Source organism: Lissotriton vulgaris, chromosome 4_1 (genome assembly GCF_964263255.1).
Source record: "Lissotriton vulgaris chromosome 4_1, aLisVul1.2, whole genome shotgun sequence".
Classification (NCBI taxonomy): Eukaryota; Metazoa; Chordata; class Amphibia; order Caudata; family Salamandridae; genus Lissotriton; species Lissotriton vulgaris.
The window spans coordinates 605,509,689-605,537,062 of record NC_141691.1 but is presented as its reverse complement, the minus strand read 5'-3'; the positions used below and the strand labels follow the sequence as shown (position 1 = coordinate 605,537,062).

The 27,374-nt window shown below is 44.3% G+C and overlaps 1 protein-coding gene across 2 annotated transcripts in view; it reads left to right on the top strand.

Moving 5' to 3' along the window:
* ELMO1 (engulfment and cell motility 1) overlaps positions 1–27,374 on the top strand; it is a 1,507,126-nt gene that overhangs the window by 403,461 nt on the left and 1,076,291 nt on the right. For both annotated transcript variants that reach the window (XM_086964835.1, XM_086964834.1), the window contains one exon: positions 25,182–25,232. In XM_086964835.1, the coding sequence (XP_086820961.1) occupies positions 25,182–25,232 (51 nt within the window). The remainder of the gene's footprint in view (positions 1–25,181; positions 25,233–27,374) is intronic.

Below are 27,374 nucleotides of genomic sequence, written 5' to 3'. Positions count from 1 at the left end.
GATAGCTTTGGATTGGGAACAGATAGAAATATGCTGTTTATACTCAATTGAATTGTAATATAAAAACATCTTCAATGGTAAAGTTGGATTTTGCGTCACAATTCTGAAAATGCCACTTTTAGAAAGTTTGAAAAAATTAGGAGTTAGGTCCAAAGGGATGTGGGTTTAGGCAGGGCCATATAACAATCAACAAAAAGATTGCCTAAACCACACTTTCTATTTAAGCTCTTATACTTTTTGCCTAAAGGCCAAAAACAACTTTTTTGGGGGTTTGAACCGGTATTTTATTTAAACCTTTTGATTTCAAAAACATTTTTTTTTCTTTTTTATTACATTTTTCGTGTGAAAAGGAAAGAGTAAAGGAAAAAGTAATTCACTCTTCTATACAATATATACAATATATACAAACACTTATACCAAATATTTACAACCATCCATTTCAGAGGTAAATTCAACAAACTACATCTAAATACACAGTTTCACATAAAACAAAACAAATACTTATGATCTCAATACAAAATGAGTGAATCATTATCAAACTTTTAGGACCAAACCCTTATAGTCAATAGGAGCAACAGAACATTATTAGCATATTTCATCAAAAACAGAATTTAATTCAGACTGTTTGAGGACAGAATGATGATTCCTTGTCTTATTTTGCTCCTTAGATGTGCCGATGCATTTCGAATCAAGGGGAATTAATACCTAGATTCTCATCAGGATTTTTCTGATTTTCTGTACAAGATGTATAAAAAACAGAAAATATTTACAAGTTGTTATTATGCTTCCTCACTTTCTAAGCATTTACACGACCTATATATTCCACATAGTAGTATACCTGAATAAACTGCAGAGGTTTTCAAGTCTTTACTTATGTCAAAGTTTTGGCCACCATATTTATGTTCTACAAGAAAGAGGAGGACTTTGTATCAAGAAACTGAGTAATTTCACTTCGTGCATGTGCAGAGCAGTGTCTCACATTAATGATCTCTGAATTTTAGGTTTAGCAGGACGCATACCTCTGGACTTTTTTTCTTTCTTTTTTATGTTCCAGGAGAGAGAATGTACTGGTTCTCAGTTAAAGAGATGCTGTCGCTATATTCATAACATGCCGTTTAAGTACAAAGTCTCTTGTGACAACTAAATCGCCAAGGAGAGGAACTAACATACATATTCTTCACCTTTCAGGAATGTTATGATTATTCAGTTTCTTGATACAAAGTCCTCCTCTTTCTTGTAGAACATAAATATGGTGGCCAAAACTTTGACATAAGGAAAGACTTGAAAACCCCTGGAGTGAAACACACCAGTCCTCCCCTGCCTAGCCCTGCCCGCTCGCAACCAAACACTACTGTTTTGCTTTCTTGCAGTGCGAGAAGCAGAAACATAAAATGGTAGTTATTACCATTTTATGTTTCTGCTTCTCACACTGCGAGAAAGCAGTGAGACGACGCTCCTCCACCGTAGTGGAGGAACCGCCCCTGTCTCTTACTATATCTGCATTCTGTGACGCAACATGTGAATTGTTTTCCAGTTATAGCTCTGGCTCTTCAATTATCTCACTTTATCAGGCCATGATAAAGACATAATTTGTAAAAAATCAAACTCTCCCATTTGACACACAAAGATTGCTAGAAGAGCCCTGCAGTGCTTAATTTGATTTGGTGTTGCCAGTGGGACCAACCAGTACTCGTTTTTGGGGACCAGCATTTATTTATTTACATCATACAATTACCGAGAGCAAGAGAGGAAAAATGCACAAAAGGGAAAGAAGGAGAAAGAGCAAGACTGAGCTGCATTGACAATTCCAATAGGTCTGCCTTTAATGGAATGTTGTATGGTAAAGTGAAGCACTACAAGTAGAAAGCAAGGGAATAGATATGTATTTGTGTGGAAGTAAAGAACTGTAGAAAAATAATGGTGTGGGTTAAATGATCAGGTGACAGTTGCACTGTCATGCCAGACCTAAAACACACAGTAGGTTAATGACTGACCTCCTTCCCTCTGTGCTGTTGCGAGAGAAAAAAACACCATAAATTAGCTGTGAGGATTGTTGGGTATTATATGGTGTGGCTGTGCGACTTCACTGTGGAATACACTTGCCAAAACAGTCTTGGGTCCTGTCAGGCTCATTTGTAAAACCTCTTGCTCAATCCTGGGTAGCTGTGGCTTTGAGCAGCAAGGCTTAAACAAAGGAATAAGTGTAAAGTGTTTAGATGCGCCAAACAGCAAAATAAGAATGTCATGTAACAAGAAAGAAATCTTGTTTTAACAATAGATTTTATTTTTATGATTTTTTAACACAAAATTGAACAAAACCCACCAGAGAATTCCACAGATATCGATTTTTAAGTAAAACATAAATCTCAGCTTTTTAGTTCAAAGCACACACAAGCTTTGGCAACTGTAAAGTATGGAAAAGTTTCAAAGAGTTGTATTTAACTACTCCTTCCTGGACTGGGTGACCAATTCCAGCTGGGAGAAAGTCGGGGGGAGGGGTCAATATGGAGTTTTTGGACAGTTTCCTGGTCACCAAAGCAGTCTCAAGTATAATTCCACACCTTATGCAAGGACCCCCATAGACTTAAATGGAGTGGTCCTGATACTGGGATACAGGATGCTGAACATGCTCTGGGTGCTGTGTGGTTGTTCACGGGGGCCTTCCTGGGGTTGTTCCTCAGTCCACGGTTGAAGTGGGGTAACTTGGGCCACAGGGGTCAGTGTTTTTTTAAGTCCTCTTCGAACCAACAGAAGCCTGTCAACAACTGGGCTACTGGTCTTCGGTCACTGCAGGTCCAGCACTATCCTTTGGTGAGGTCTATTGTTCTTTGTTGGCAACCAACCTGCACTCTGACAGCTCTCCCTGGTCTAGCAGACTCCGGCACAACTTTTGAGCATCAAATGGTGATTGTCTTGGCTGCACATCAGCAGTCAGTGGTGAGTTTGTGAAGCTTGCTACTGCAAAGCCGGAACGGGGGGGCTTCAGCTTTTATAGCCCTTTTGCTGGAACAGGAAGTCAGCCAACTCGCTGTTGGAGTTCACCTTTATGAGCTGGAGGTCTGGGGTGACTTTTCCAGGAGTCGTGTAATATGGGAACAGACCTCTTGGCTAGCCCAAGGTGCAGCAAGTGCATTCCAGCAGTTGGTGCAGCCTCTCTTGCCAGGTACAGAGATCAGAAGGGCAGTCCATCTTTGGTCCTCTCTTCAGTCCAGCTGTGATCTGAGGTTCAGGGTGCCCTATTTATGCCCTGAAATTTCCCTGGAGGAATAGAGCAATCACTAGCTAATGGGCTACAAAATTCCCTCCCATCCTATGACGACTTCTGGCTATATGTGGCATCTTAGCAATTCCAGAGTGCACTATTCTGCACATTTACAAGATGTCTGAAACCCTAGCTTGGTGGGAGAAGTTTTGGTAGCCACCCTAGAGGTGTGGCTACCTGTGGGCTACATGCTCATGGAAAAAATGGTTTGGCATCTGGTTTCCCCTCTGTCCCTGCCCTCACCCTATCTACCTGAACAAAGGGGAAGCCCCTCCCTGGTGTGGTTGTCATTTGCCTGTCAAAGGCGACTTCTTTGAAGATTGCCTTTTGAGCCAACACCCTGTGTGGCTTCCTGCGAGGAGGAGGTAACACCTCCCTCTGCAACATGCCTTTATTGACCCTGTACTTGGGAGTTATTCACCTATCTTGCAGGAGAGCTGAAGGTTTATCGGTGGCCATCTACAGTTGCTGGCCACCGGACAAACTGCTCTACAGAGTGGCAGCTTTCTAAAAGTTGCCTTTTCTTAAAGGTGTCATTACATGTGTCTTGGGCATCAAGTCAGGTTTAATGCCACAATTAATTTGATACCTTGAAGTACCCATGTTGGTGGTCCCCATCAGAAGTTAGCACAACTGAAGGGTCAGTGTGTAACTTTGCACTAGCCAATGTGGCCACTGTGCTATGCACAGTAAAAAACTACTATTCAGAATTTTTACTGTTATGACCTATTCATATATATGTCCTACTTAATAATGTGCAGCTCCCTTCCTTAGGGCTCAATAGGCCTTCCTTAGAGGAAACTTATACTAGCAGTGTAAAAATTAAAACGGCTCTTCCAGTATGCAGTGGCACGCTGGGAGCCATGTTATGCTTTGTCACACTCAGGGTGGCGCAATCAGTGTTGCGGTCCTGGGTGGACACTTTAACTTACAGGGCCTGAGTATCCTTGGGACCATATACTAGGTACTTACAAGTAGGTTAACTTATGCCAATTGGGGGTAGACAATTCAACTTACATTTTGTAAATGATTAGACTACTGCCACTGAGGTCTGGTTAGCAGGTCTCGGTTCACTCCAAGTCAAAAACACCAGCAGCATCAGTCCAAAACTATGGCAGTGATCGTGCAAAAAGAGGCATTTCCTTAAATTATCTATTTATCTAAGATACTTTAATGGAATTGTATTGTGATGTGCGTGCCCCTAAAAATTCATGCTCAGGCAGCTGGAAAAATAAACAAAATGATTACAGCTGTGTGGAGGGCAAGCACATTTTTGTGGAAGCACACACTTTCTGCCCAATCAAAACTTTATTTTTTTATTTATTTATTTTTTACACTTATAGAGCGCACTGATACCAGTCGGCGTCCTGGCGCTGAAGTGATAGTTCCAGAGAAGCGAAAGTCTAGGTACTTATTGGGAGAAAAGCCATGTTTTTAGATCCTTCCTAAATGCCAGGAGATTTGTATTGAGTTTGAGGGAGAGAGGGAGGGAGTTCCACGCCATCGCAGCTCCCCTGACAAAGCTCCTTCCACCCCAGCGTGCCCTCTTGATTCGGGTGGTTTTAACCAGCCCCAGACTGGCCGACCTCAGTTGTCTACCTGGTCTATACCACTGAAAAAGATCTTGAAGGAACACTGGGCCAAGGCCATGCAGTGCCTTAAAGACAATACAAAGGGCCTTGAACTTAATTCGTTTCCGTACCGGAAGCCAGTGCAGTTTATCCAACTCCTTGGAGACTGAGGAAAACTTGGGCAAACCCCCAATCAAGCGGGCAGCCGCATTTTGTAAAACTTGAAGCTTGTTGAGCACTCCCTGTTGTGCCTCGAGAAAAAGACTATTACAATAGTCAATGCGTGATAGAACGAGGGCTGTCACCACCGTCTTTCTACAGCCCTCAGGAAGGTACGGTAGAACCTTTCTGATAATTCTCAGAATGTAATGTACTGAGGAACTCAGCGCATTGACTTGGGGTTTGAAGGTGAGAAGGTTATCAATAACGACCCCCAAATTCTTCACCTTTGTAACAGGGATAGGAGGGGCCCCCATGTCAGTGGGCCACCAGTTAGGGCTCCAAAGATTAGTACTTGGGCCAAAAATGATCACCTCAGTCTTTGATGAGTTCAGTTTTAAACAGCTTTTTGCCATCCAGGAGCTGACTGCCGACATGCAATCCTGAAACCTGCCTGCCACCTCCCTCTCAGTCCCCGGGAGCACCGAGACCACAATCAAAATGTACTCCTAACTCCCAGCATGTGGGTAGAGCCAGAGCCTCGCTCTTAATGGTTCTCACATAAGCTTCTGGTGACATCTGCGTGGTCCAGCCAGACTATAAAAACGGACACAAGGGGGAACGCAGGAAGAGTGAGCTTAAGTGCAAGAGGGAGCTAAAGGAGCAGGGAGTGTCTGGTAGTGGATTAAAGAAGCATGAGGTGGATTCCAGAATACTCAGCCTTGGTATTGGGCGCGCCAACATGTAATTGCACTGGCAGCTTTTGGACACCGTTCTCATTCTTTTACAAATTAAGCACTGGACTACCCTATCAGACCGCCCTGTGGAGGGGGTTGAAAGCGGGGGAGGGACTATTGTTACAGGAGTAAACAAAGTTACGCAGAATAAAAACACATTCAGATTATGTATTGCTCTCAAATGACCACAAAATGCTCTCGGTAATGGTTGCCACAATGGCTCAGGAACAGCACATTTCTGTTGCCATGTACTAGCAGTTGGCTGCTTATTTCTGGTAGGATATGAGAAGACAAAATTAAGTAGGATAGTTACCACATGATTAGCATTTTCCACAGTGCGATGCTTGGCTATTTTCCAAGACAGGCGATTTTGCACAATATGACTGAAATGTTGCGCTGTCGGTGAGCCTATGAGATACTGAACTTTCTTCTATATTTTTCATTTATATTTATTTTCTCTCTTTTGATAACATACGTTTTGTTCCTTTCGTGAGAGTTATGTATTTCATTGGTGTGTACAGGCTCCATTACCTTCCCAAGTTTGGATCGCACTTTGTGAATGCCCAAATAACAAGAAAAAATGGGTCGGTTTAAAATACCGTATTCATAGCAGAAGCTAGAGTGTGCTTTCGGTGTACAGTTACCGTCAAGCTATAATTACGGGGTGGTGCACATTCATTCTGCTGTGTGCAGCAGTTCCACTGTGCTACTGTCTGTGCCACAAATGCTGCTGGTCTCGGTGGAATGCTGCCCCAGCGTCCTCTGATGGGGAGGGCCGCGGGACCCGGGATGTTCAGGTTCGGATGGAGTCCCTGAACCACCACTGGCCTTTCAATTATACACCTGTACAGCTGACGCATTTGTAGAGCATATGTTCACCCCGAAGGCAGTCGCCCTGTACTCTTGAAAGATAGCGGGAGTCTACTGATATCCAGCTCAGTGGTACTCATTTTATGCACCAGGCTTCAAACTAGTGATAATACACAAATCTGCCGAGCTCCATGCATTAGTCTACCGAGCCACCACAACGGATGTCTATACTGAAAGCGAACAACAGAGAAATACTAAAATCCAAGCCCAGCAATAATCACTGCTCTTAAACTACTGCTTTGCGTGAAAGACTACGGCGGTTTAATTACCACTTCTAGCGAAACACGGTCCAACATCATCATGCCTTTCATGTTGCTGTGATGGAGCTGCATTGGTGGCAGAAAATAGCGGGAGCAGAGTTTGCATCAAGGATGTGCTCGGCATGTCTATGGTGTGTATACAGTTACCAACAATCCTTCCTTTTTAAAGTTCCCATAGACCTGTTGCCAGAGGTTTGTTCTCTGAAGTAAAGTGTTCCTTTTAAGATTGCTCTGTGTTTAACGTCAAGCTTCCAGGCACCAAGCAGAAACCAGAATGCAGAGCACCAGTATTTGAACAATTCCAACAAGAGACACATGCTGCTAAATAGATAGAAGGGCCCCGGGATGGAGTTGGTAAAGAGGCTGTTCCAAGGGAGTGGTAAACCTCAAAAAAGGAAAGCAAGCCACTGAATAAGAAGAAAGCAAATGAGAGTGGCAATAAAGTCAACCCCTTCTAAGTAATGGGTGGGGTCTAAGCCCACTGAGCTTTTGGCGTGCTCTACAAGATGTCTTTCACAAACAGCAGCTAATAGTTGTTTGTAGGCAGGACCTAAAATAAGTTGGAACCAGAACAGAAAAAAAACTGCATACTTAATAATACATACAGTTAATTATAATTACACTCTTGTCCCTCAGAAGCAAACCTACTTGACATTTTGGGTTCCTTTGTTTGTGGTCTATGGTAACGCGCCAGGAATGGAGTTGTGGAGTTTAAGTTTAGAACAGGATACCAAATGATTCAGGTGATTCATAAACCAGATCTGGGACTATTGGTGAGTGAGTGAGTGAGTGCGTGCGACAGAATAACCAGTTATGACTGTTTGGAAGCGGGGGCATGGTAGACTCCTGTGGGTAGTTTGATGGCTTGGTGGAATGTCATCCAGGTATTGTACTGTTTGGGGGTGGGATAGTGACAGAACGAATAAATATGGACCTGTTTTAGAACAGATGATTGCCTGGGCAAATGGGTATGAGTAGGTTGAAGAATATCTAGCTATGGAACAGTGTTTCGAGTCTGGAGAGTGGTAGGACAACCAGGAATCTGGTTGTTAACCCCTTCACTGTGGCGGCTATTCCGCCGCAGTGCTAAGGGGGCGGGGGGCCACGCGGCGAGCCCATGCTGGTGACGGAACCGCTCTGTCACCAGCCGCGGTCGCGCTGTGCTCATGACTGAGCGGTTCCGTCATGGCCCCGCCCGCTCAATGGAACGCTCAGAGCAAGTACGGTATCCGCGCCGCGCATGCGTGCCGAGCGGGCCGTGACCGAACTGCTCCGTCATCAGCACAGCGCGACCGCAGCTTATGGCGGAGTGGTTCCGTCACCAGCAGGGGAGGGGTTAAGAGATAAGGGACTAGCAGATTTCTATGTAATAATTTCTGGATTTTGAAGGAATACCCGCTTGGGAAAGGAGAAGCTGAAATGCCAAGTATTTATTTTATTTATTATTTATTTAGTATTTTATAGAGCGCACAGCTACCTCCGACGGAGGTGTCCCGGCGCTGAAGACCTTATCTCAGAGGGGGGAAGGGGGAAGGAGTGAGAGTTTAGATCTGGGAGAAGAACCAGGTCTTTAATTTTTTTCGGAAAAGTTCTTTGAGGTGGTGAACTTATTGGTAGTCTGTTACCACTGTGCTGCTGTGAATATTGAAGCCAGGTACTGGCTTGGCCTACATTTTAGAACGTTGACACAAAGGACTGTGTAACCAAATCTGCTCCAGTTTTAGTTTGCATGAGGCTACTTGAAGGTACTATACTCTTGGCTATAATAGCTACCATCTTAATTCCCTCACGTCAAGACTTTGGCTTTGTAACAACTACCATGGAGACGTGAGGTCACGTAAGAAGTTAATGTTTGATGTTCTGTACAGCTGTCTGGGGCCTTGAGCATTTAGCGTGCATTAGAGGACGTTTGAAAAACGTCTAGGGTCATCCAAAGACAGCCAACTTTAGAATTATAAACATTATTCAGTAGACTTAAAATCCAGTTGGATCGGAAGCATTTGTCTAAAAACTTTTGTTCTTTCCTCTGAGTCACTAAAGCACATTATTCTGACAATGTGCTTCCATGTGTGCATATCCCATCATCCCAGACTAATTTAGTAATTAAAGTAAGTCTGGTTAGAATATTGATTTGCATGAATGAAAATGTGATCATCTCGGCATTTTTGTCATTTGTTTATTCAGACTACACTGTGCGCTACTACAATAACCTAAATGAAGTGGAGTTCCGACTAGCTTCTTACTAGTATGCCATAGATTGGTTATAGTTATTGTTGTGTGGATAGCGAGCTGAAAACCGTGTGTATGGATGAGCGCTAGTCATAAAAATGTGAAGGAGATGCATAAATTATACATTTTAAGTAGAACTGTAACTTTAACACTTTTAATTTTTGTGTATTTTAAGTTTTTAAGTTTGGTTTATTTAGAAAGGACAAATAAAGTTAAAGAAATTTAAATGTGTTGTGTACATTAGAAATTTGGAGTATAACTTTCCAATTTCTAATGTTTCTGTCATTTTTTTTATTTAAGTTTGGTTTATATAGAATGAATAAATACAATTTCCTTAACTACAACAAAGTTTTAAACGTTGTTTTTTTTCGTTCGATTTCAATGGTTTAAAAAAAAAAAGAAAAATGTGTTTCAAATCATACAGTCCAGTGTCATCGAGTGGAGTGCTGTTATATGGAGTGTGGTACAGTGTCATACTGTGTTGTAGTACTGGAATTTCATAAAGTAGAGTTGAGTGGCATAGTGTATAGTGGAGTAAAGTGTCGTACAGTGGAGTGATGTCTACTAGAGTACAGTAACGTGGTGTACATTAGAGTGGAGGGGTGTAGTTGAGTAAAATGTCATAATTTTGAGCGGGGTCTCGTTGAGTACATTGGAGAGATGTTTTGAAATATGTTGGAAAGTCTCGTAGCATGGGATATAGTAGCTTACAGAGTTCTACAGTGGAGTGTATGGGAATAGAGTGGAGTGAGTCTCGTACAGTGGCATAGAGTGTAGTACAGTTTTGTAGAGTGGAGCTGCATAGATAGGCGGAACGAGCCATAGAGTCGAGCAGTGTAGAGTAGAGTGGAGTGTCGAACAATGGGGTTGAGTGGGGTAAAGTGTCATATAGCTGAGTACAGTGAAGTGAATTTGAGTGGAGTCCCATAGGATAGAGTGAAGTTAATTGTCATAGAGTGGCGTGTTATGTTGTAGAGTGGCGTGGTGTAGTTTACAGTGGAATAAAGTGTTATAGAGTGAAGTGGTGTGTCGTACAGTGGAGTAGCTTGGCGTGTCGTAGAGTGGAGTACAGTGGAGTGCCACAGAGTGGATTACAGTGTTATAGAGTGGAGTAGCGTGGAGTAGAGAAGAGTGCAATACAGTGTGGTAGAGTGAAGTGGCATACAGTGGAGTGCAGCTAAGTTTAATAGAGTTGAATAGGGTACACTGGAGTAGTGTAGATGCAGTGGCATAGAGGGAGCTGCATTGAGTGTAGCACAGTGCCTTACATTAACTAGAGTGCTGTAGACTAGCATTGATAGGAGTACATTTTTGTACAGTGGAGTAATATAGAGTGGAGTATAGTGTGGTAGAGTTGAAGGCCATAGACTGGAGTGGAGTGGAGTGGAGTGGAGTGGAGTGGAGTGGAGTGGAGTGGAGTGGAGTGGAGTGGAGTGGAGTGGAGTGGAGTGGAGTGGAGTGGAGTGGAGTGGAGTGGAGTGGAGTGGATCCATTTTACCACCAGTGGAAACAACATCTTTCTTTCAAACCTGAAATATTTAGTTATCAACATATTTTAGTTGTGTTTATTTCCAAATAACCAAAGGCTCTTGTAATAGCCACACTATAACTATATTATCTATAATATAATTTAATTTTGTGATTACTTGTTTCCAATTTTACTACCACAGTACTTCCTAGAACCTACAGCAATAGTAAGTAAAATGTTTTTTTAAATATACACATAATAAATCGCATCCTTATCACTACTACCTTATGTGGGTTTCTGAAGCCTACTTACAGTATATTTATATCCCCTCTCTAGGTTTGATATTAATATACGTGAAATCAAAGGGGGGACAAAAGAGCTGATTATTTAGAGAGGTCCTGCTCCTGTGCTCCTTCAAGTACACATTTCAGATTGTAATGCCCTCACACACTTGTTGAGGTGTCATGCTTCATCATAGGGCACTCCTCGTCAGATCGGCGCTGCAATGTCTGACGGGCCTGGTGGCTTCTTTGGCGGAGTTCTTTTGATCTGAGGACGCTGTATGTGAAGGGTGTGTGTAAGCTAAAAATAAGTGAACAATGGTGTGTGTACCAGTGATTAGGTGATTTAAAATAGGCACAAGACCCACAAAGGTTTTGATTCAGAAATGGGACCAGGACTAGGTAAAAACAGTGGGGCTACCAAGAGGGCTACCGGGGGGGCATGATCCCCCTTGTGGATTTTTTGGAGGGTGTAGAAAAACGTGGTCCTAGGTTCAGTGTTCGCCAAAAATTCAGCTTCATAGTATCAGGGAATTTCTTCCAGTTCCAGGACCAGCTATACCACCAGACCCAGGGTACATCTATGGGGAGCACGTTTGCGCCGAGTCTGGCCTGTCTCTATGTGGCCGAATTCCAATACCTCCACATTGCAGACAACAATATCTATGTGAACAACATCGTCCTGTGAAGGCGCTACATAGAAGATATCCTCATTTTCTGGAAAGGAGATATGGATACATGTGACACCTTCTTCACATGGGTAAACTCTCTGGACCCATACCTCCGGTTGGTTCACCAGAACTGTTTCCACTTTCGAGATCTATTTCCTAGATCTTACCATCACCCTATGGGATGGTCAACTGTCTACGCATACCACCAAAAACCCACGGACTGCAGCAATCTGCTTCTTTTTGGGAGCCACCACCCTAAAGCCCCTAGGGACAACCTGCCGTTCGGCTAATTCTTGCGCCTTCGCAGGAATTGTGATACAAACACAGACTACAAAAAGGAAGCAGCAGCATTGAGTACTAACCTAGCAGCCCATGACTACCCGGCACATGTTATTAGGAAATCCAGTAAGAGAGCACTCAATAATAACAGGGAGGCCCTGCTGGAACCCAAATACAAAACATCAGAAGATCTTATGACGTGTGTCACCACATACACACCAGATTCCAATAGGATCCAAAGGATCATCCGGGAGCACTGGAGGATCCTCTCCACAGGGATTCTCTCCATTCCAATGCCTAGATTTGCAATGAAGCGCACCAGTAATCTACGCTATATATTGGTCCACACCCGCCCAAAAATCCATCAAAAGAACACACTCTGGACCCTGTGGAACACTACACTGGTACGGGGACACTACCCATGTGGCCACTGCGGGGTATTCGACCTGACAAAAGTGACCAAAGAACTGATCTTGGAAGAAGGCGATACAAAAGGGGATGATGGACGGAGTGTTTGAGCAAATCAAACACTCACACCCAGTCAACTGATCTGGGTTTAATCCATCACCATTCTTTAGCTCACTCAGCCACCCCAGTTCAGACATGGCCATATGCGAATCAGTCTGACCCTGTGCCTCATGGGAACAGTCCAGCCTGAACTTCCAAGCCATGTGTTCCCTGGACCGGAATCAAGCATCCTAGGACCGGTTTTGGATTCATAATCCTCATCAGCCAGGCTATCTTGAATCCAGTGGCCAAGTGAGCAAGGGACTCACGTCTGAGCATACCCTGCCAACTTAGGGCGAACAAAGCGATATAAAAGGGGATGATGGACGGAGCGTTTGAGCAAATCAAACACTCGCCCCCAGTCAACTGATCTGGGTTTAATCCATCACTTTGCCACTGGTGTCAAGCAAGCCCGGCTGAAGACGGCTGTAATGCCAGAAACCGGTCCTGGGAAGCTTGATTCCGGTCCAGGGAAGACATGGCTTGGCTGTTGGGGCTGGACTGTTCCCATGAGGCACAGGGTCAGACTGATTTGCATATGGCCATGTCTGAACTGGGGTGGCGGAGTGAGCTAAAGAACGGTGATGGATTAAACCCAGATCAGTTGACTGGGGGCGAGTGTTTGTATTGTCAACGCTCCGTCCATCATCACCTTTGGTTTTTCTTTGTTCGCCCTAAGTTGGCAGGGTATGCTCAGACGTGAGTCCCCTGCTCACTTTCCCACTGGAGTCAAGCAAGCCCGGCTGAAGACGGCTGTAATGCCAGAAACCGGTCCTGGGGAGCTTGATTCCGGTCCAGGGACGACATGGCTTGGCAGTTCGGACTGGACTGTTCCCATGAGGCACAGGGTCAGACTGATTTGCATATGGCCATGTCTGAACTGGGGTGGCGGAGTGAGCTAAAGAACGTTGATGGATTCAACCCAGATCAGTTGACTGGGGGTGAGTGTTTGTATTGTCAATGCTCCGTCCATCATCACCTTTGGTTTTTCTTTGATCTTGAAAGAAGCTAAAGTTTGGACTCAACAAACCAACACTAACTGCAACACAAAGAATTGAGTTTACTTAATTGAATGTCAATGCCATTTGAAGTATATCTGCATGACCACCCACCCCATTAAGACAAGAATCATGGAGCATCGCAGCAACATACGATGTGGCAGAACCACGACAAAAATGAGTGCACATTATCTCTCACCCGCACAGATCAGATTAAATTAATTGGACAGTGGTTGAAAGCAACAATATGTGGTCCACACAAAAACTATTTGAAACTGAGTAACAATGGATCTTTCACTTATCCCCGCATGATAGGGGTCTCAACGACAAAATTCCTTGGACTGAACTATAGATACTTCACACTGGCTTCCTCGGACACATAGCACCCACGTCCATCTTACACATGTATACTGGACATCTGTTTACCTGGAGCGAGTACACTGATAGACATTACGAATCCCCTCTTTTTAATAACATACATAGGATAGCCGCATGCATTTACCAGTAGGCAGTTTACTATTAACACTGGACCACAGGCTTTAGCCTCAGGGACTACATATGACATAGTCACAATGAGTATACACTACCTTCTACAGCCACTTACACAGGGCTTAATCATATTAAGACTTTGAGGCACACTGCAGTTTACAGCAAAATCAGTAACGAGCCGTAGATATTGCACATGGCCAGCTTCACAAAATGAGGTAAACATACTCTGTGTTCACACTATCATCAGCACTTGACCTTAGGTACTGTTAGTGACTACTGTTATACAATGAGGCAAAGGCAGTTCCTGTGGCATATCCTTTTATTCTAATCTAAATCCGTCTTGCCAGGGATGGCCACCCCCCCCCGATTCCCCCGTTTTTATTCCATGTCATGATAGAGCACCTTTGAGAGGCAGGTACAGGCTTTCTCCATGAAGTCAGGCAATGAAAGTTTGAGACCAGATGGCAGCGGAGCTCAGAGCAGCGTAATCACGAGACTTCTGACTTCCTCATCACGTGGGCCCTTCCTTTAAGATGACGGTGGTCTTGCAGTGCCGGTAATATCCAGACGTCGGGGAGATGCATTGGAGTACCAGCATTGCCCGCACCTTCGACCTGGTAAGTGAGGACCCCATTAGCGCTCTACGCGCCACACTTTTGTTCCGCATGGACTTAGCAATAACCATACGCTGCCGCTAGTTTCACTGCGATACTTGCAGCGATGTCTTTATACCTTCCTACGATCGCAGAGCAAATGCTGGGCTTCTGCTCAACTGGGATATTTTTGCACTCTAGTGCGCTTCTAACCAGCACCACCTGACACGCTGCTTGCTGGGATAGGTGGTAGTGACCGATACCGGCATCCCTTAGTTTCACTGCGACACTTGCCGCGATGATCCGAGGACTGTGGAGCATACGCTGGACTTCCGCCCGCCCAGGAGTCTTTCTTTAACTATCGGAATTCTTTCTACGACTAGCGCATTTACAACCAGCATAACAGGACACGCTGCCTGCTGGTATAGGTGTTAGTGACCGATACCGGCATCCCTTAGTTTCACTGCGACACTTGCCGTGATGATCCGAGGACCGTGGAGCATACGCTGGACTTCCGCCCGCCCTGGAGTCTTTCTTTAACTATCTGAATTCTTTCTACGACTAGCGCGTTTACAACCAGCATAACAAGACACGCTGCCTGTTGGTATAGGCATCATTGACTGACACTGGCAACACTGGTTGGCTCACACACCCGCTTGTTGCCCATCATTTAGTTCGGACGAGAAGCGCATATCCCACTTGCTAAATAGGGGTCCTTAACTGCGCACGCACCATTTTTCACGCTAAAGCATTAAGCAACTACTTGGTTCTTGGCTGACTTTTGTACTGGAGACTGTGTTCTCTTATAGACAGTGTGTATTGGGGCATCACACAATGAATAGGTCTCATCCCACTCCCTCGCCACTAGCCTTGAGCACAGTTGGACATGCACCCGCACCGACTTACATGTGTGCTGTGCAATTGGTGTTAGATTACTACTACCCCATGACGGGCAGTCTTGGCTTTGCGTCCTGTTGGCCTACCATGATAGTTTTTTATCTCCGACATGTCTACCTTAAGGTGGTCCCCTCCAGTGGTCGGGTCCCTCCCCTACATCTATGAAGTAACTACTCATCAAGTGAGGTAAGATCTGCTATGCCGATTCCCCCCCCCCCCGTCCGGTGGGGGGGGAATGGACTTCGTGTCTGTTCTTTGTAGGCGGTCCTAGCCCTAAGACCACATTTCCTGCGCATTTTTGTTTATAAAACTTTCATTATGTGTTTCAGTATACATAATATATGTACTTGGGACAGGTAGACCAACCTGACCCAGGGTTTGTACCTCTCCCTTTAATACGAAGTTGAGGCTGCATAATTCTTGACAGAACAGTTTGATGTCACTATTTTTCTCTCCTTTTGTCTCCCTCTATTCAGGTGGTGACACCTCTGGTTCCTAATTTGGGACCAGGTATACACCATTCGGATATCCCCACATTTTGGGGAGTCACCTCGCGGTCCTCATCCTCTGGGGACCACGCCCTTCCATAATTATTTTAGTCTTGAAGAAGTGCTGCTTGATTTTTGAGCCTTGGGGGGACGAAACATGTTGACCACATATACATAACAGCTGCCCTGGTACCTTAAGACATCTTGGTAGCCCCACTGTTTTTACCTGGTCCTGGTCCCATTTCTGAATTAAAACGTTTGTGGGTCTGGTGCCTGTGCCTATTTTAAATCACCTAGTCACTGTACACACACCATTGTTCACTTATTTTTAGCCGACACACACCCTTTACATACAGTGTCTTCAGATCAAAAGAACTCCATCAAAGAAGCCACCAGGCCCGTCAGATATTGCAGCGCCGGTCTAACGAGGAGCGCCCTATGATGAAGCATGACACCCTAACAGGTGTGTGAGGGCATTACTATCTGAAATTGATATCTCCCAGCGACTTGAACACTAAGCAGATAGCGACTTGCAGTGCCTCTGCCCTATAGAGGAACGGACTTCTTTCTTTGATTTTGATATTAATATACAGCACACAGCCAAACCTCTCCTGCTAGTCCAACATGGTTGCCTTTCCATTGTGGACTATCTGCCAGTAGCCAATTACATTTTGTGATGTCATCGCTATGTACGGCGGTAGTACTGCAGTACTACTGCAACAACAGGTATCAATAATTTGTTTTGCCTTCTAACTTATCAACCGCTAAACCAATTTATTTACCATGTGAAAAAGGATCATCTACATCGTGGGTACTCGCAAGTTTTTTCCCAAGAGCTTGGTCTGTTAAGTGACGTAGGGCCGAATTGATGTCAGCAGGGTGGCGGACGGGATTTCGGGGGCATTGGCAATAAAGTGGATGTAGGGGAAGGGAAGCACATACATCTAGTGTCTGAATTGCACAATATGAAGCAAAAACATGGGATTAATCCCTTCTTCTCCACTTAATTAAATTGTGTGATCCTAGGCAATTGTTTTATTTCACTTTCCCTCCTTTTTTGCTATCGCATATGAGGTTCTCAAAACATGACTTCAAGGTGTGAGCTGTACAAAACCTACTCCTGTGTTTGACAAAATACACTGTAATGTTGTTCATGTATAATATAGTTCAGGCCACCTAAAGAGTGCATGTAACAACTGACTTGCCTCTTAATTCAATATTGGAATTGTTGTCAGGGTGTGGGGGTGGAGAATGAAAGTTTCTAAAATTATGTTTGAAAACGATCACCTTTAAAAATATATATATATATATATATATTTTTTTTCAATAGACTGAATATAATCTGATGTACTAAGGTGAAATGTTTCTGCATGTTAATGATACACACTTTTTGAATTTTGAACAGGCTTTATCATTTTTTTAAACTTCTGCTGCAAGATGTCTTTAAAAATAATTGGGTTTCTAAACTTAAGCTGTGAAGGACAACCTAGTTACTTTATTTCTTAAAATTAAATTAACCTTTAAATAAGTGCATGCCTGCTTATTTAGCTTCTTGTTAATGTTCGTTCTGAGTTCAATCCAGTGCTGCAATTGATCAGGGGGCCGCATGTATAGGTCAGGAGGGCCGCCTGTAGCCCACAGGCTGTATTTTGAGTATCACTGATCTTCATAGTATACTCTACATTCATGTGAAATTTCATTCAAATTCGCACTACCGATTTGGCACTATGTCCATTATAAAATGTATTGGGGTTCAAATCTGTTTTGGGACCCCCCCTTTTTTTCACCCCTTGATTAAACGCCGCAAGAATTTGGACCATCATTCTCAATGTACAACGAGGAATAAATCTGGAAAGTTTTGGGGAGATTCATCAAACAGGTGCAAAGTTATAAGGAGGCAAAATCTGAGGAATTCCTATTCCTGGCAACCCTAAATTGAAATTGCATTGCCACTCCTTTTGCAACCTAAACTCCTTATTGGAATGATAGTGTATGTGTTTTATCATTGTGTCACGTTATACATGTACCTTCTGGTCATTGTTTTCATTTACTAATTGTTTTCATTTACTATGTAAAGTGTACTATTATCTACTCTGCACTCTGGAAAATCAAATAAATAGAGGCTAAAGGGCGATTAACGTCTGTTTGTTGGAGGATGATGGGGAAATGTGCAGAAGAGACTGTGTTGATGACCACTTGAACCTATGAAAGATTTGTTTTCCACTCTACTGCTGTGCACAGGCCAACATGATGTGGATGGAAGAAACAGAACAGTCTTTGTAAGACTGCCTCAAGTAAAGTGTTGAGGTACGGGGATGGAAAGGGAGTTTTAAAGAGGAAGAGTGGACACAACACAATGCTGTAGAATACAGTGGATACAGTTGGTCTTTCTCAAGACATTGGTATCTCACTGGCCAGAACACTGTGTTTTTTGTATAGCCAACCATATGCCTCTGACCAACTGGTAGGGAGAGAATAACTATGATATATAATAGCAGGATTGATCAGGAGTGGGAAGCAGTAGATCCTGGAGCCCGGGGTGAGTGTGAAAGGAATCAGGATATCAGAGTTGGAAATATGAGTGAACTGTTTGCGAGATATTAGAGCACACCAGAGAACACCCCTGGAGGCAGAAGACAGCCCACCGTCTTCACAGCATCTAGCGTCAGATTCCTCACGAACCCCCCCCCCCCAATAGTTACATCTATGTATGTGCCCAGAGATTGAGGGGGAGATGAATGGTGTGAGAAAGAGACTTGTTTGAGGTATTACAGACATGTCTGTTCTTTAAGAGGGTGTGGAATATTTCATATTGCCACATATTTAATAATATTAATGAATGCAGAAAGCCAAGGTGCTTGTACCATAATGGAGAGGCCTGCGCTTAATGGTGAGTTAAGAGATATCACTCCTTAATCTCAAAGTTATCCTATTTTAGATGTGAGTGGGCTATGAAATCCTTATTTGTTTGCAGTGACGGTGCACCCATTGGGGGCGTTTCCCTACCAATGCCACAGGCCCACGGCATCGTTATACTTCTGAAGCTAATTCCAGCAACCAGGACTCCTGATTGGAATGGAATTAGCGTCAGAAGTAGAACGAGGGACGCTGAAGGGGGTGGGGCTGCGGCAGGCCTCCGGTTGAGTGACAGGGCAATAGTGCTTACATTCGTTTTTGGGCTGGTCATTTTTAAGACCAGCCCGAACATGCGCACTAAGCCTTCCCCTTAGGAGAGCGAGGGTTGCTTCATTCGCAGCCCCCGGTCTCCTATTGGGCAGGGAGTGAACCTGCTCCAGGCCAATCCTGGGGCTGCTGGACTCTGGAGCAGTGTCTGGATTGGCTGAGAGCCTGAGAGGGCTTGGCAGCCGCTCACGCAGAAGATGACTGTGAAGGCGCCAAACGCGGACCCTGGCCCAGATGCAAACAGCAGAGGCAACGGACTCGGTCAGGTAAGTTTAAGCTTCTTTGTTATTTTCAAACCCCGTGGCCCCCCACCCTAGACCCAACCCCCCCCCCCCCCCCGAGAACCCCCCCCCCCGCGAGTATTAGACATGAGATCAAAAAGTATGCAGTAGCATCCAAAGAGACATGAAGTTATATCCTCACGAAGTCTGTTATTCATCCACTATAGAAAATAAATAAAACAAAAGGAAATTAAAAGAAACCGACGTGACAGATTGTGCTGAGACTTGTTCCTGTGAAAAGTCTCACTTTCTTGTAAGTATGCTTTGTGACTTTCATATTATCAGCTGTCAGCACGGTCACACTTTTATCGATATGTGCTACACTATATCCCACTGGGCACATATATTTGTTTATTTTAATTTAAATTAACAGCTGCAATAGTTTTCCAGTTGTGCTCTGACCCGGCAGTGATATTTAAGCCCTTTTTTTGTTGATCAGTTTTTAAAGGGCCTGTCATTTATTCACATACAGACGTGCCGTGCTGTTTAGCTATTGCATACTCCTCACTTCAGATTTGTGACAGGATGTTACACGCTGGACCAAACTTCTTTGTTTGTTTGTTATTAATAGGAGAATTTGAGACCCCGCCCTGTACATGTGTGACTTTAACTAAGAGGCACGTTTTAATTCTTCCGAAAGTTTAATCTTAGATTGTAAGTAGCAACATACAAAACCCCTTTCCCCCTTTGATCTAATCTGGTGCAGTAGATATTTTCTGTGCATCACGTTTATGTGGCCACACAATCCTTTTTGTTGTAACAAGCTGCCCTTTATGAACTAAGTGATTCAATTGCATTAGCAGCGGCATTAAACTTCTCCCATTACCGATTGACATCAGTTGCATAGCACGGATGCCACATGCCATGGTGTAGGCAAGCAAATTTGCTCCTTTTACTGCTACTGTTGTAGTAATATGAAGCAATTGTCAGGGTTCAATGGGGCCCTTATGGCTCTGGGCTTTGGTGCACTGCACCTGCTGCACCAATGGAAGCTACGTACTGATCAGTAAGTATGCGGCGTGGGTGGAGAGGCTTTGCTGACTTTTTGGCACATTTATGATAAATGTTGATAATACATTTGCATTTCATCTGCTCTAGTCTTTGTGCTACAGCTGGCTCTGTGTGAGGCACCAGTCCTAGTCACAGTGCGGCAGCAGGCTGTATGTGCGTTTGCAGCTCTAGTCTCTGTGCTTCTCAAATCAGCTTTTTTCAAAATTTTCTCGGAGGCTATTCCCCCCGAATCCCCCTTAAGATGTTCATGCTCGCTCCCTGGGTTCACTCGCCAAGGTGTACTCCAGCATAAAGTTTACGGCTCACCACTTTCAAATGTCACCAGCCACCACTGTTTGTTTGTGGAACTTGAAACTGTATTTTTAGGTGGATGCAGAGTTTAGTGCAGCATGTGTTTTTAGTGCACCAAAAACGATGTGCCACTGGCTTGAAGTCTGAATTGTGAACATGCACTCGTGCTGAGTTTCAAGCCGCGTGCAACGTTAGCCCTCACGGTCACAGCATTGTGTGTGAAAGCTAAAACGTGAGCCTGTATTGCTACAGCGTAGTCCACTTATAATCATGATAAATTAGGATCAGTGTTCATGCGCATCATGTTACATTGTTGGTGACTGCGAGCATTTTGTTACGTGGTAAAATCACACATTCTTGCCATAAAATCTCCCAGTCCGGCAAATAATCGTGAGTCGTGTTAAAATAACCCTGTGATCATAAGGGCTTAAATGGCCAACACTTCACATGAAACAATGTATTACACCTATTATAGTTAAGAGAGTTTGCATAACATGGATCCCGGAGGGAGGCGGTGCCTTTTGTCACACTCTGTTGAGAGAAATTAACTGTAGTCCAGCTGCTTGTTTACCCAGGGCACAAGTCCTATAAAACAAGCATTTGCAATGGAATAGGTCTCGCATTAGGAAAGTGTGAGCTATTGTTATTGTAAATGACAATTCTTTTTAATATGTGTTGGCTTTGAAAATATATAAATTAATAGCATTGTTATTCACAAAGCCAATAGCTTACACTTTCCTAATGCAAGTCCTATTGGCTATGGCAATGCTTGTTGGTAGCAAGCAAGGACAGTACTGTTGTGGTGCTGAGTGATGATGTGGTTGGGCTGAGTGATGATGTGGTTGGGCTGAGTGATGATGTGGTGTATTAGAGTGATGATGTGGTGTATTAGAGTGATGATGTGGTGTATTAGAGTGATGTGGTGGTGTCCCCAGTGATGTGGCGATGTCCCTGAGTGATGTGGTGGTGTCCCTGAGTGATGTGGTGGTGTCCCTGAGTGATGTGGTGGTGTCCCTGAGTGATGCCCCTGAGTGATGTGGTGGTGTCCCTGAGTGATGTGGTGGTGTCCCTGAGTGATGTGGTGGTGCCCCTGAGTGATGTGGTGGTGCCCCTGAGTGATGTGGTGGTGCCCCTGAGTGATGTGGTGGTGCCCCTGAGTGATGTGGTGGTGTCCCTGAGTGATGATGTGGTGTCCCTGAGTGATGATGTGGTGTCCCTGAGTGATGATGTGGTGTCCCTGAGTGATGATGTGGTGTCCCTGAGTGATGATGTGGTGTCCCTGAGTGATGATGTGGTGTCCCTGAGTGATGATGTGGTGTCCCTGAGTGATTAGGTGGTGTCCCTGAGTAATGTGGTGGTGTCCCTGAGTAATGTGGTGGTGTCCCTGAGTAATGTGGTGGTGTTCCTGAGTAATGTGGTGGTGTTCCTGAGTAATGTGGTGATGTTCCTGAGTAATGTGGTGATGTTCCTGAGTGATGTGGTGTGTGAGGGTGATGGTGAGTGAGGGTAAGGGTGTGTGGGGGTGTGAGGAGGTGAGGGTGAATGAGGGTGAGTGGGTTGTGAGGGTGAGTGGGTTGTGAGGGTGAGTGGGTTGTGAGGGTGAGTGGGTTGTGAGGGTGAGGGTGAGAGTGAGGGTGAGAGGGTGTGTGAGGGTGTGTGCGGGTGAGAGGAGGTGTGAGGGTGTGTGAGGGTGAGGAGGTGTGAGGGTCCGAAGTAAATGGTGGCAGGGCAGACATCATAAGTCAGAGAGAAGAGACTGCGTGTTCACTGCATTGGTCAGTTTCAGAATCAGGAGGGGCAGAGTCAGCACAGTCTGCGAGGGATCAACTTGTCTAGAGGCAAAGCATAGCGGATGTAGCATTGCAGCTAGCACATTGAGTGTTTTCAAGCTGAGTGTCCCTAGAGAGGTGGCAACACAGCAACAGCATTTGAGGAGCAAGGCTACTGTAAACAAGCACGGTAGGCTTTCACTTTCGTCCAGAAACAAGCTCTCGGCATTGCTGTGGCGGGGGTGGGGGCGGCGGGAGAGCGGCCACCTTTGAAGTCTGATGCCGAGGCACAGACAAATGGTGGTGTGTTATGTGGCTGGCGATGGTGTGCACGCCCATAGATCACATGAACTGTATGCGATTCGCAGCCGTTTTGGTAGACTTTTCTTTTCCGCTTACTATAATCTCGCCGGAGCAATGCGCAAGCGCATTGGCTCAGGCGAGACCTAAAGAAGTGGGGGGACTGACAATATGCAAATGACCTGATGACATCACGTGCTGAACATGTCTCGGCGTTTGAAAATTACACCGGGACACGTTCAGCATATTTCTGTGAGGCCCAGCTTCTTGGCAGGGGGGGACGGCGTCCACCCTGGAAAAAGAGTGGGGGGACTCCATGTGCCTGCATGTACCCCCGACTCGAGCCCTGTTGTTACCTGCTGTGACCCTGAGCGGGATCCCAGAGATGTTATGGTCCCGGCCGCTGATGACGAAGTAACAGTGTTGCCGTTGCCGTGACACCACGTACCTGAGCGTGGTGACATCACGGTGTTTGAATGCCTAATCTAATTGGCCTCCAGAAATCTTTAACTTTTAGTGGTACCGAGATTTATGGCGGATATCGTGCGGTCCCAGTGGCTGCTTAATCATAGACAAAATTATGTGTCTCCATGCATGGTGTGTTTGACACCTGACTTGTTAAAAGATGAAAGTTGTGATGCCTCATCAGTTCAAGCTTGGTGGGTCCTTGTGACTTAGTAGAAACTGGGATAAAACCTCAAACAGATGTTGGGTTATCACTATTAATTATTTTGTATTATTATGGCGAATTAGCATAAAAAAGAACCAGGATGTAAGCACAAGATGGCAGTTTAAGCCCAATTCTTTTGTGTCAGTAGGGAAATAGACATCTGAAGGACCAGGGTAAGCTCGAGCGGGCAAGATTTAAGCCCAATGTTTAGTTGTAACTTTACAAACAAGACGGCTCGGAGCTCCGCCCCACTTCTGACGAAGTGGTGACGTAGGCCGAGCCCTAAAAACTGGCATAATGTCACAGACTGAGTATGCTGTATCCGTATTTATAATTCTTTTGGGTCAGTAGGGGTGAATAGTTCTAAAGGACCAGGGTAAAAATAAGCCCAAGCTGGTATATTTCTCATGTCAGTAGACTGGTCTTGGTTGCGTTATCCCTATCATGTCAGTTGAGGTATATTTGTGCAATTAGACGAGGAATCCATCAGCTCAGGGCTATAGTGTTCTGTGGTATGTTATGGTTATCCATGTGTGTGAGTAGTTAAGAGATAAATCCATCTCCACTCCTTTTAAAAAGGCAATTTTGCAGGTCATTTTGGTTGGGTTCAAGCTGACCTAACTTAAGCCATTGGTAATGTGGCCTTTCTTAAGGAAATGGTCCATCATTTTTGTGTTATTATGTTACATCTTATTTTGCTGCGATGTTCACAGATCATGATCTTAATTTTCCTGATGGTCATGCCTATATAACGCCGAGAGCAGGGGCATGTAATGTATATTACATTGACCAAGTTACAGGTAGTATGTTTCTTTAAAACTCAGGTCTTGTTGGGTTCGAAATCAAGGGTCTTAGTCATGCAGGTAAGGTGGCCCACACTGCAATTTCCACAGGCATAGCATAGCGCCCTGTTATATTGGGCAGGTCCCAAGTATTCTACACCGTGTTTGTCTGTTGCTCACGGTTCTTCTTTGGGTGGGTTGAGACCAGATGATCTTTTAAACTTCTGGCCCTCTTAAATGAGAACAAGGGTTTCTCCCAATTGAGGCTTATCTTGGTCACTTTGTTGGAGACGGTGCTGTAAGTTGTAAGGTATGTCAGAGGTACTGTGGTGTCCGTCCTAAGTGATTAATCGAAAAGACATTCTCTGTTCTGGTGGTGGACTTTATACTGACCTTGACCGTGTAGCTCGAGCCATGCTGTCAGAGATTGACATATGTTCCCTGCTGTCCATTGAAGAGCAAGAGACTCTCCATAGGAAAGTCCTCATTTAGACTGCCGCTCCCTGCAATCCACATCCTGTGAGATGGTCATTTGCACCGATTGGCTCCCTCCTTAAAGGGCACCCTACTTACTTTGCATCTCCTCCTGTGTGGTGTACGCGATGCGTGGCAACCTGTATGTGCTCCTTGGCCATGTTGTGTCTTTGCCTGTCTTGATAATATGGAGCATGCATGGTACCAACTACAGCTTGTGTGGCTGCGCATTCCGCACCCATATAATATGTATAGGAAAAACAACCTACCATGTCTACTACTTCTTCTGTAATACAAAACTGTACTTGCAGCCTTTCAAATGACCTAAAGGTCACTTTTTCGATAAAATGGCTCCATGACTGCAGAAGTGGGTTCTGAGTGCTATCGAGTTGCCTGGTAAACCCACCTGGGACTAAACACTGTTGAGGCATCCCCTGGAAATGTGTGCCTAGATGCCATTGACAGTGGTTCAGAAAGTATCGCTGGATAAACCTCATATTGCCAGCGCATTTAGTTTGTAGGTGCGGATGTACCTGATCTAGTCTGGATAGGAAAATCAAAAATGTTTATATACAACAATGGAGTCGGTAATAGTCTTAAAATGGAAGACCAGTGCAGCAGTAACCAAGCATCGCTTGAACTTGTGCCTTTTCCCTTTCAGAATCGCAACGAGATAAAGCATGGAGCCATCCTTCGGTTAACAACATCCCCAGTAAGTTACTTCCTTTTAATACTTGCATAAGATCTGTGACAGGCAAGCCAGGGGCATGGAGGGCTATAATGCATTGCGTGCAGTGGAGACCCCTCCAGGTACCTGCGCGCACAGAACAGACACAACTAAGTCCTACATTTTGCATACTGTGAACCAAGGTCCAGGTGCTACATTATCTGCCCTTATGCCCCCCCCCCCCTCCTCCCCACACATAGAGTTCCTGGGGTCGAATTTCTTATCTGCTGGTGCAAGGACCTAGTCAATGTACCGATACAAATTAGAAACCCTGGTGGACTGCAACCCACACCAACCCACTGAGCTTCACTGTGTAGTAAATGTTTCCTGGTAACGATCAGTTCCTCAAGATGAGCTCAAGGATACAGCGGAATGCTAAACACTCTTTTGTTAATGAGTGCACCTTTCAGCATGGCAATAAGAAACAGGACTTGTATTTTAAAATGTTTATTTTGAAATCCCAACCTGGTGCATAAAATCTGAATGGTAAACACACAGAACATAAAGTAATGCAGCAAAACATGTCATGGAAAATGAAAGCAGTAAGAAAAACGTCAACATTGTTATTGAGTTGCTATTGTCTCAACATCCTCAAGCTATTTCTAAGGACTACACTAGGTTGTAGCTAAGACTATGAATAGCAAGCCAGTGTTCCAGTTTCTGAGATGGTTTGACAGCATACCTGTATTTTTGTCATGCAATAGCAAGCAAGCAAACTGCTGAAGGGTTCCTCCCGCTGTCACCTCCGTCTAAAGTTGATGCTGCAAACTGGCGTGACCGCAGCCTCGATAACCCCAGCTCAAAGTTCTTCTGTGAAATATGTTCGGATACCTGGTTTTATAGCATCGGATCGTATTTCATATTTTCAAAACAATGACGGAATTAGCAGAAACTAACGGCCAGATTCATCAAGCCGAAAACGGCTCGCAAAGGGCCAGATTCTGAGAATCTGGCCCTTTGCGAGCGCTATTTTTGCATTTGGGATTCATCATCCCAAATGCAAAAATCGCATTTTTAGAAATTGCATATTTGCGAATAATTGCATTTAAGGAATCTCAATTAGAGATTCCTTAAATGCAATTCAAGAAGCATTTAAAAATTGCGAAATCGCTTTTTTTGGCCGCTATTTACCGCGAAGTCTGACTTCGTGGTAAATAGCGAAGACTGAGAAAAATGCACTTTTGTGCATTTTTCTTAGTTGTATGTTACACACACACATGTCCTTTGGACGTGTGTGCGCAACATCAGTCTACATTTTCATTTCAGGGGTGCTACAGGGTGTCCTTTGGACACCCCTGGCACCCTTGAAATCGCATCCTTATTTGCGATTAGCAAATTGCTAATCGCAAATAAGGAATAACTCCCCATTCATTCCTATGGGCCTTTAGGCCTAAAGGCCCATAGGAATGAATGGGGAGTTATTCCTTATTTGTGATTAGCAATTTGCTAATCGCAAATAAGGAATGTGTAGGAATCGCAATTTATTTAGTGATTCCAACATGAATCCCGTTTTGCAATTCCTTAATAACGATTCCTTAATAATCACTATTAAGGACTCGCAAAACGGGACTATGATGAATCTGGCTGTAAATCCGCAATGAGATAAAACAATTATAGCAACAAAATGCGTCAACTTGATTATTATAATCAACAGGTGCAAGAGGTGCAGACCTTTCTAGAATGTCTATGCGTGTCTTAAAACTTCACACTTTACTTTAAAGAAATTGAAAGGTCTGAATAAGGCAAGGAATAGAAATAGTATAGTCTGAATGACAAAATGTTGTAAATGGAAAAGTCTCAACAGGAGACAGTGTTCATGACAGAAGTGAGTGGGATCTATTTGGAACATTTGCAAAAAGAGAAAACATTTTTTTGCAGATACCTGGCTCAATCTGATCAAAAAAGGAACGTGGGAGGATGTGCGCACGTGTCCTAATGCATGCATGCTTTTGGATCATGGTGCTTCTTTGGCCCAGTGTGATGACTTATATGTGTGCAAGCGTCGCCACACATATATGCACATGCGAGAGGAGGTGGCTTTTTTTACTTAGCCAAGATGGTGTCTGGCAATCTTGAAGCAGTAAATAGCAAACATGTTAAACGTTCTCAAAAGCACATTCTTAAAAA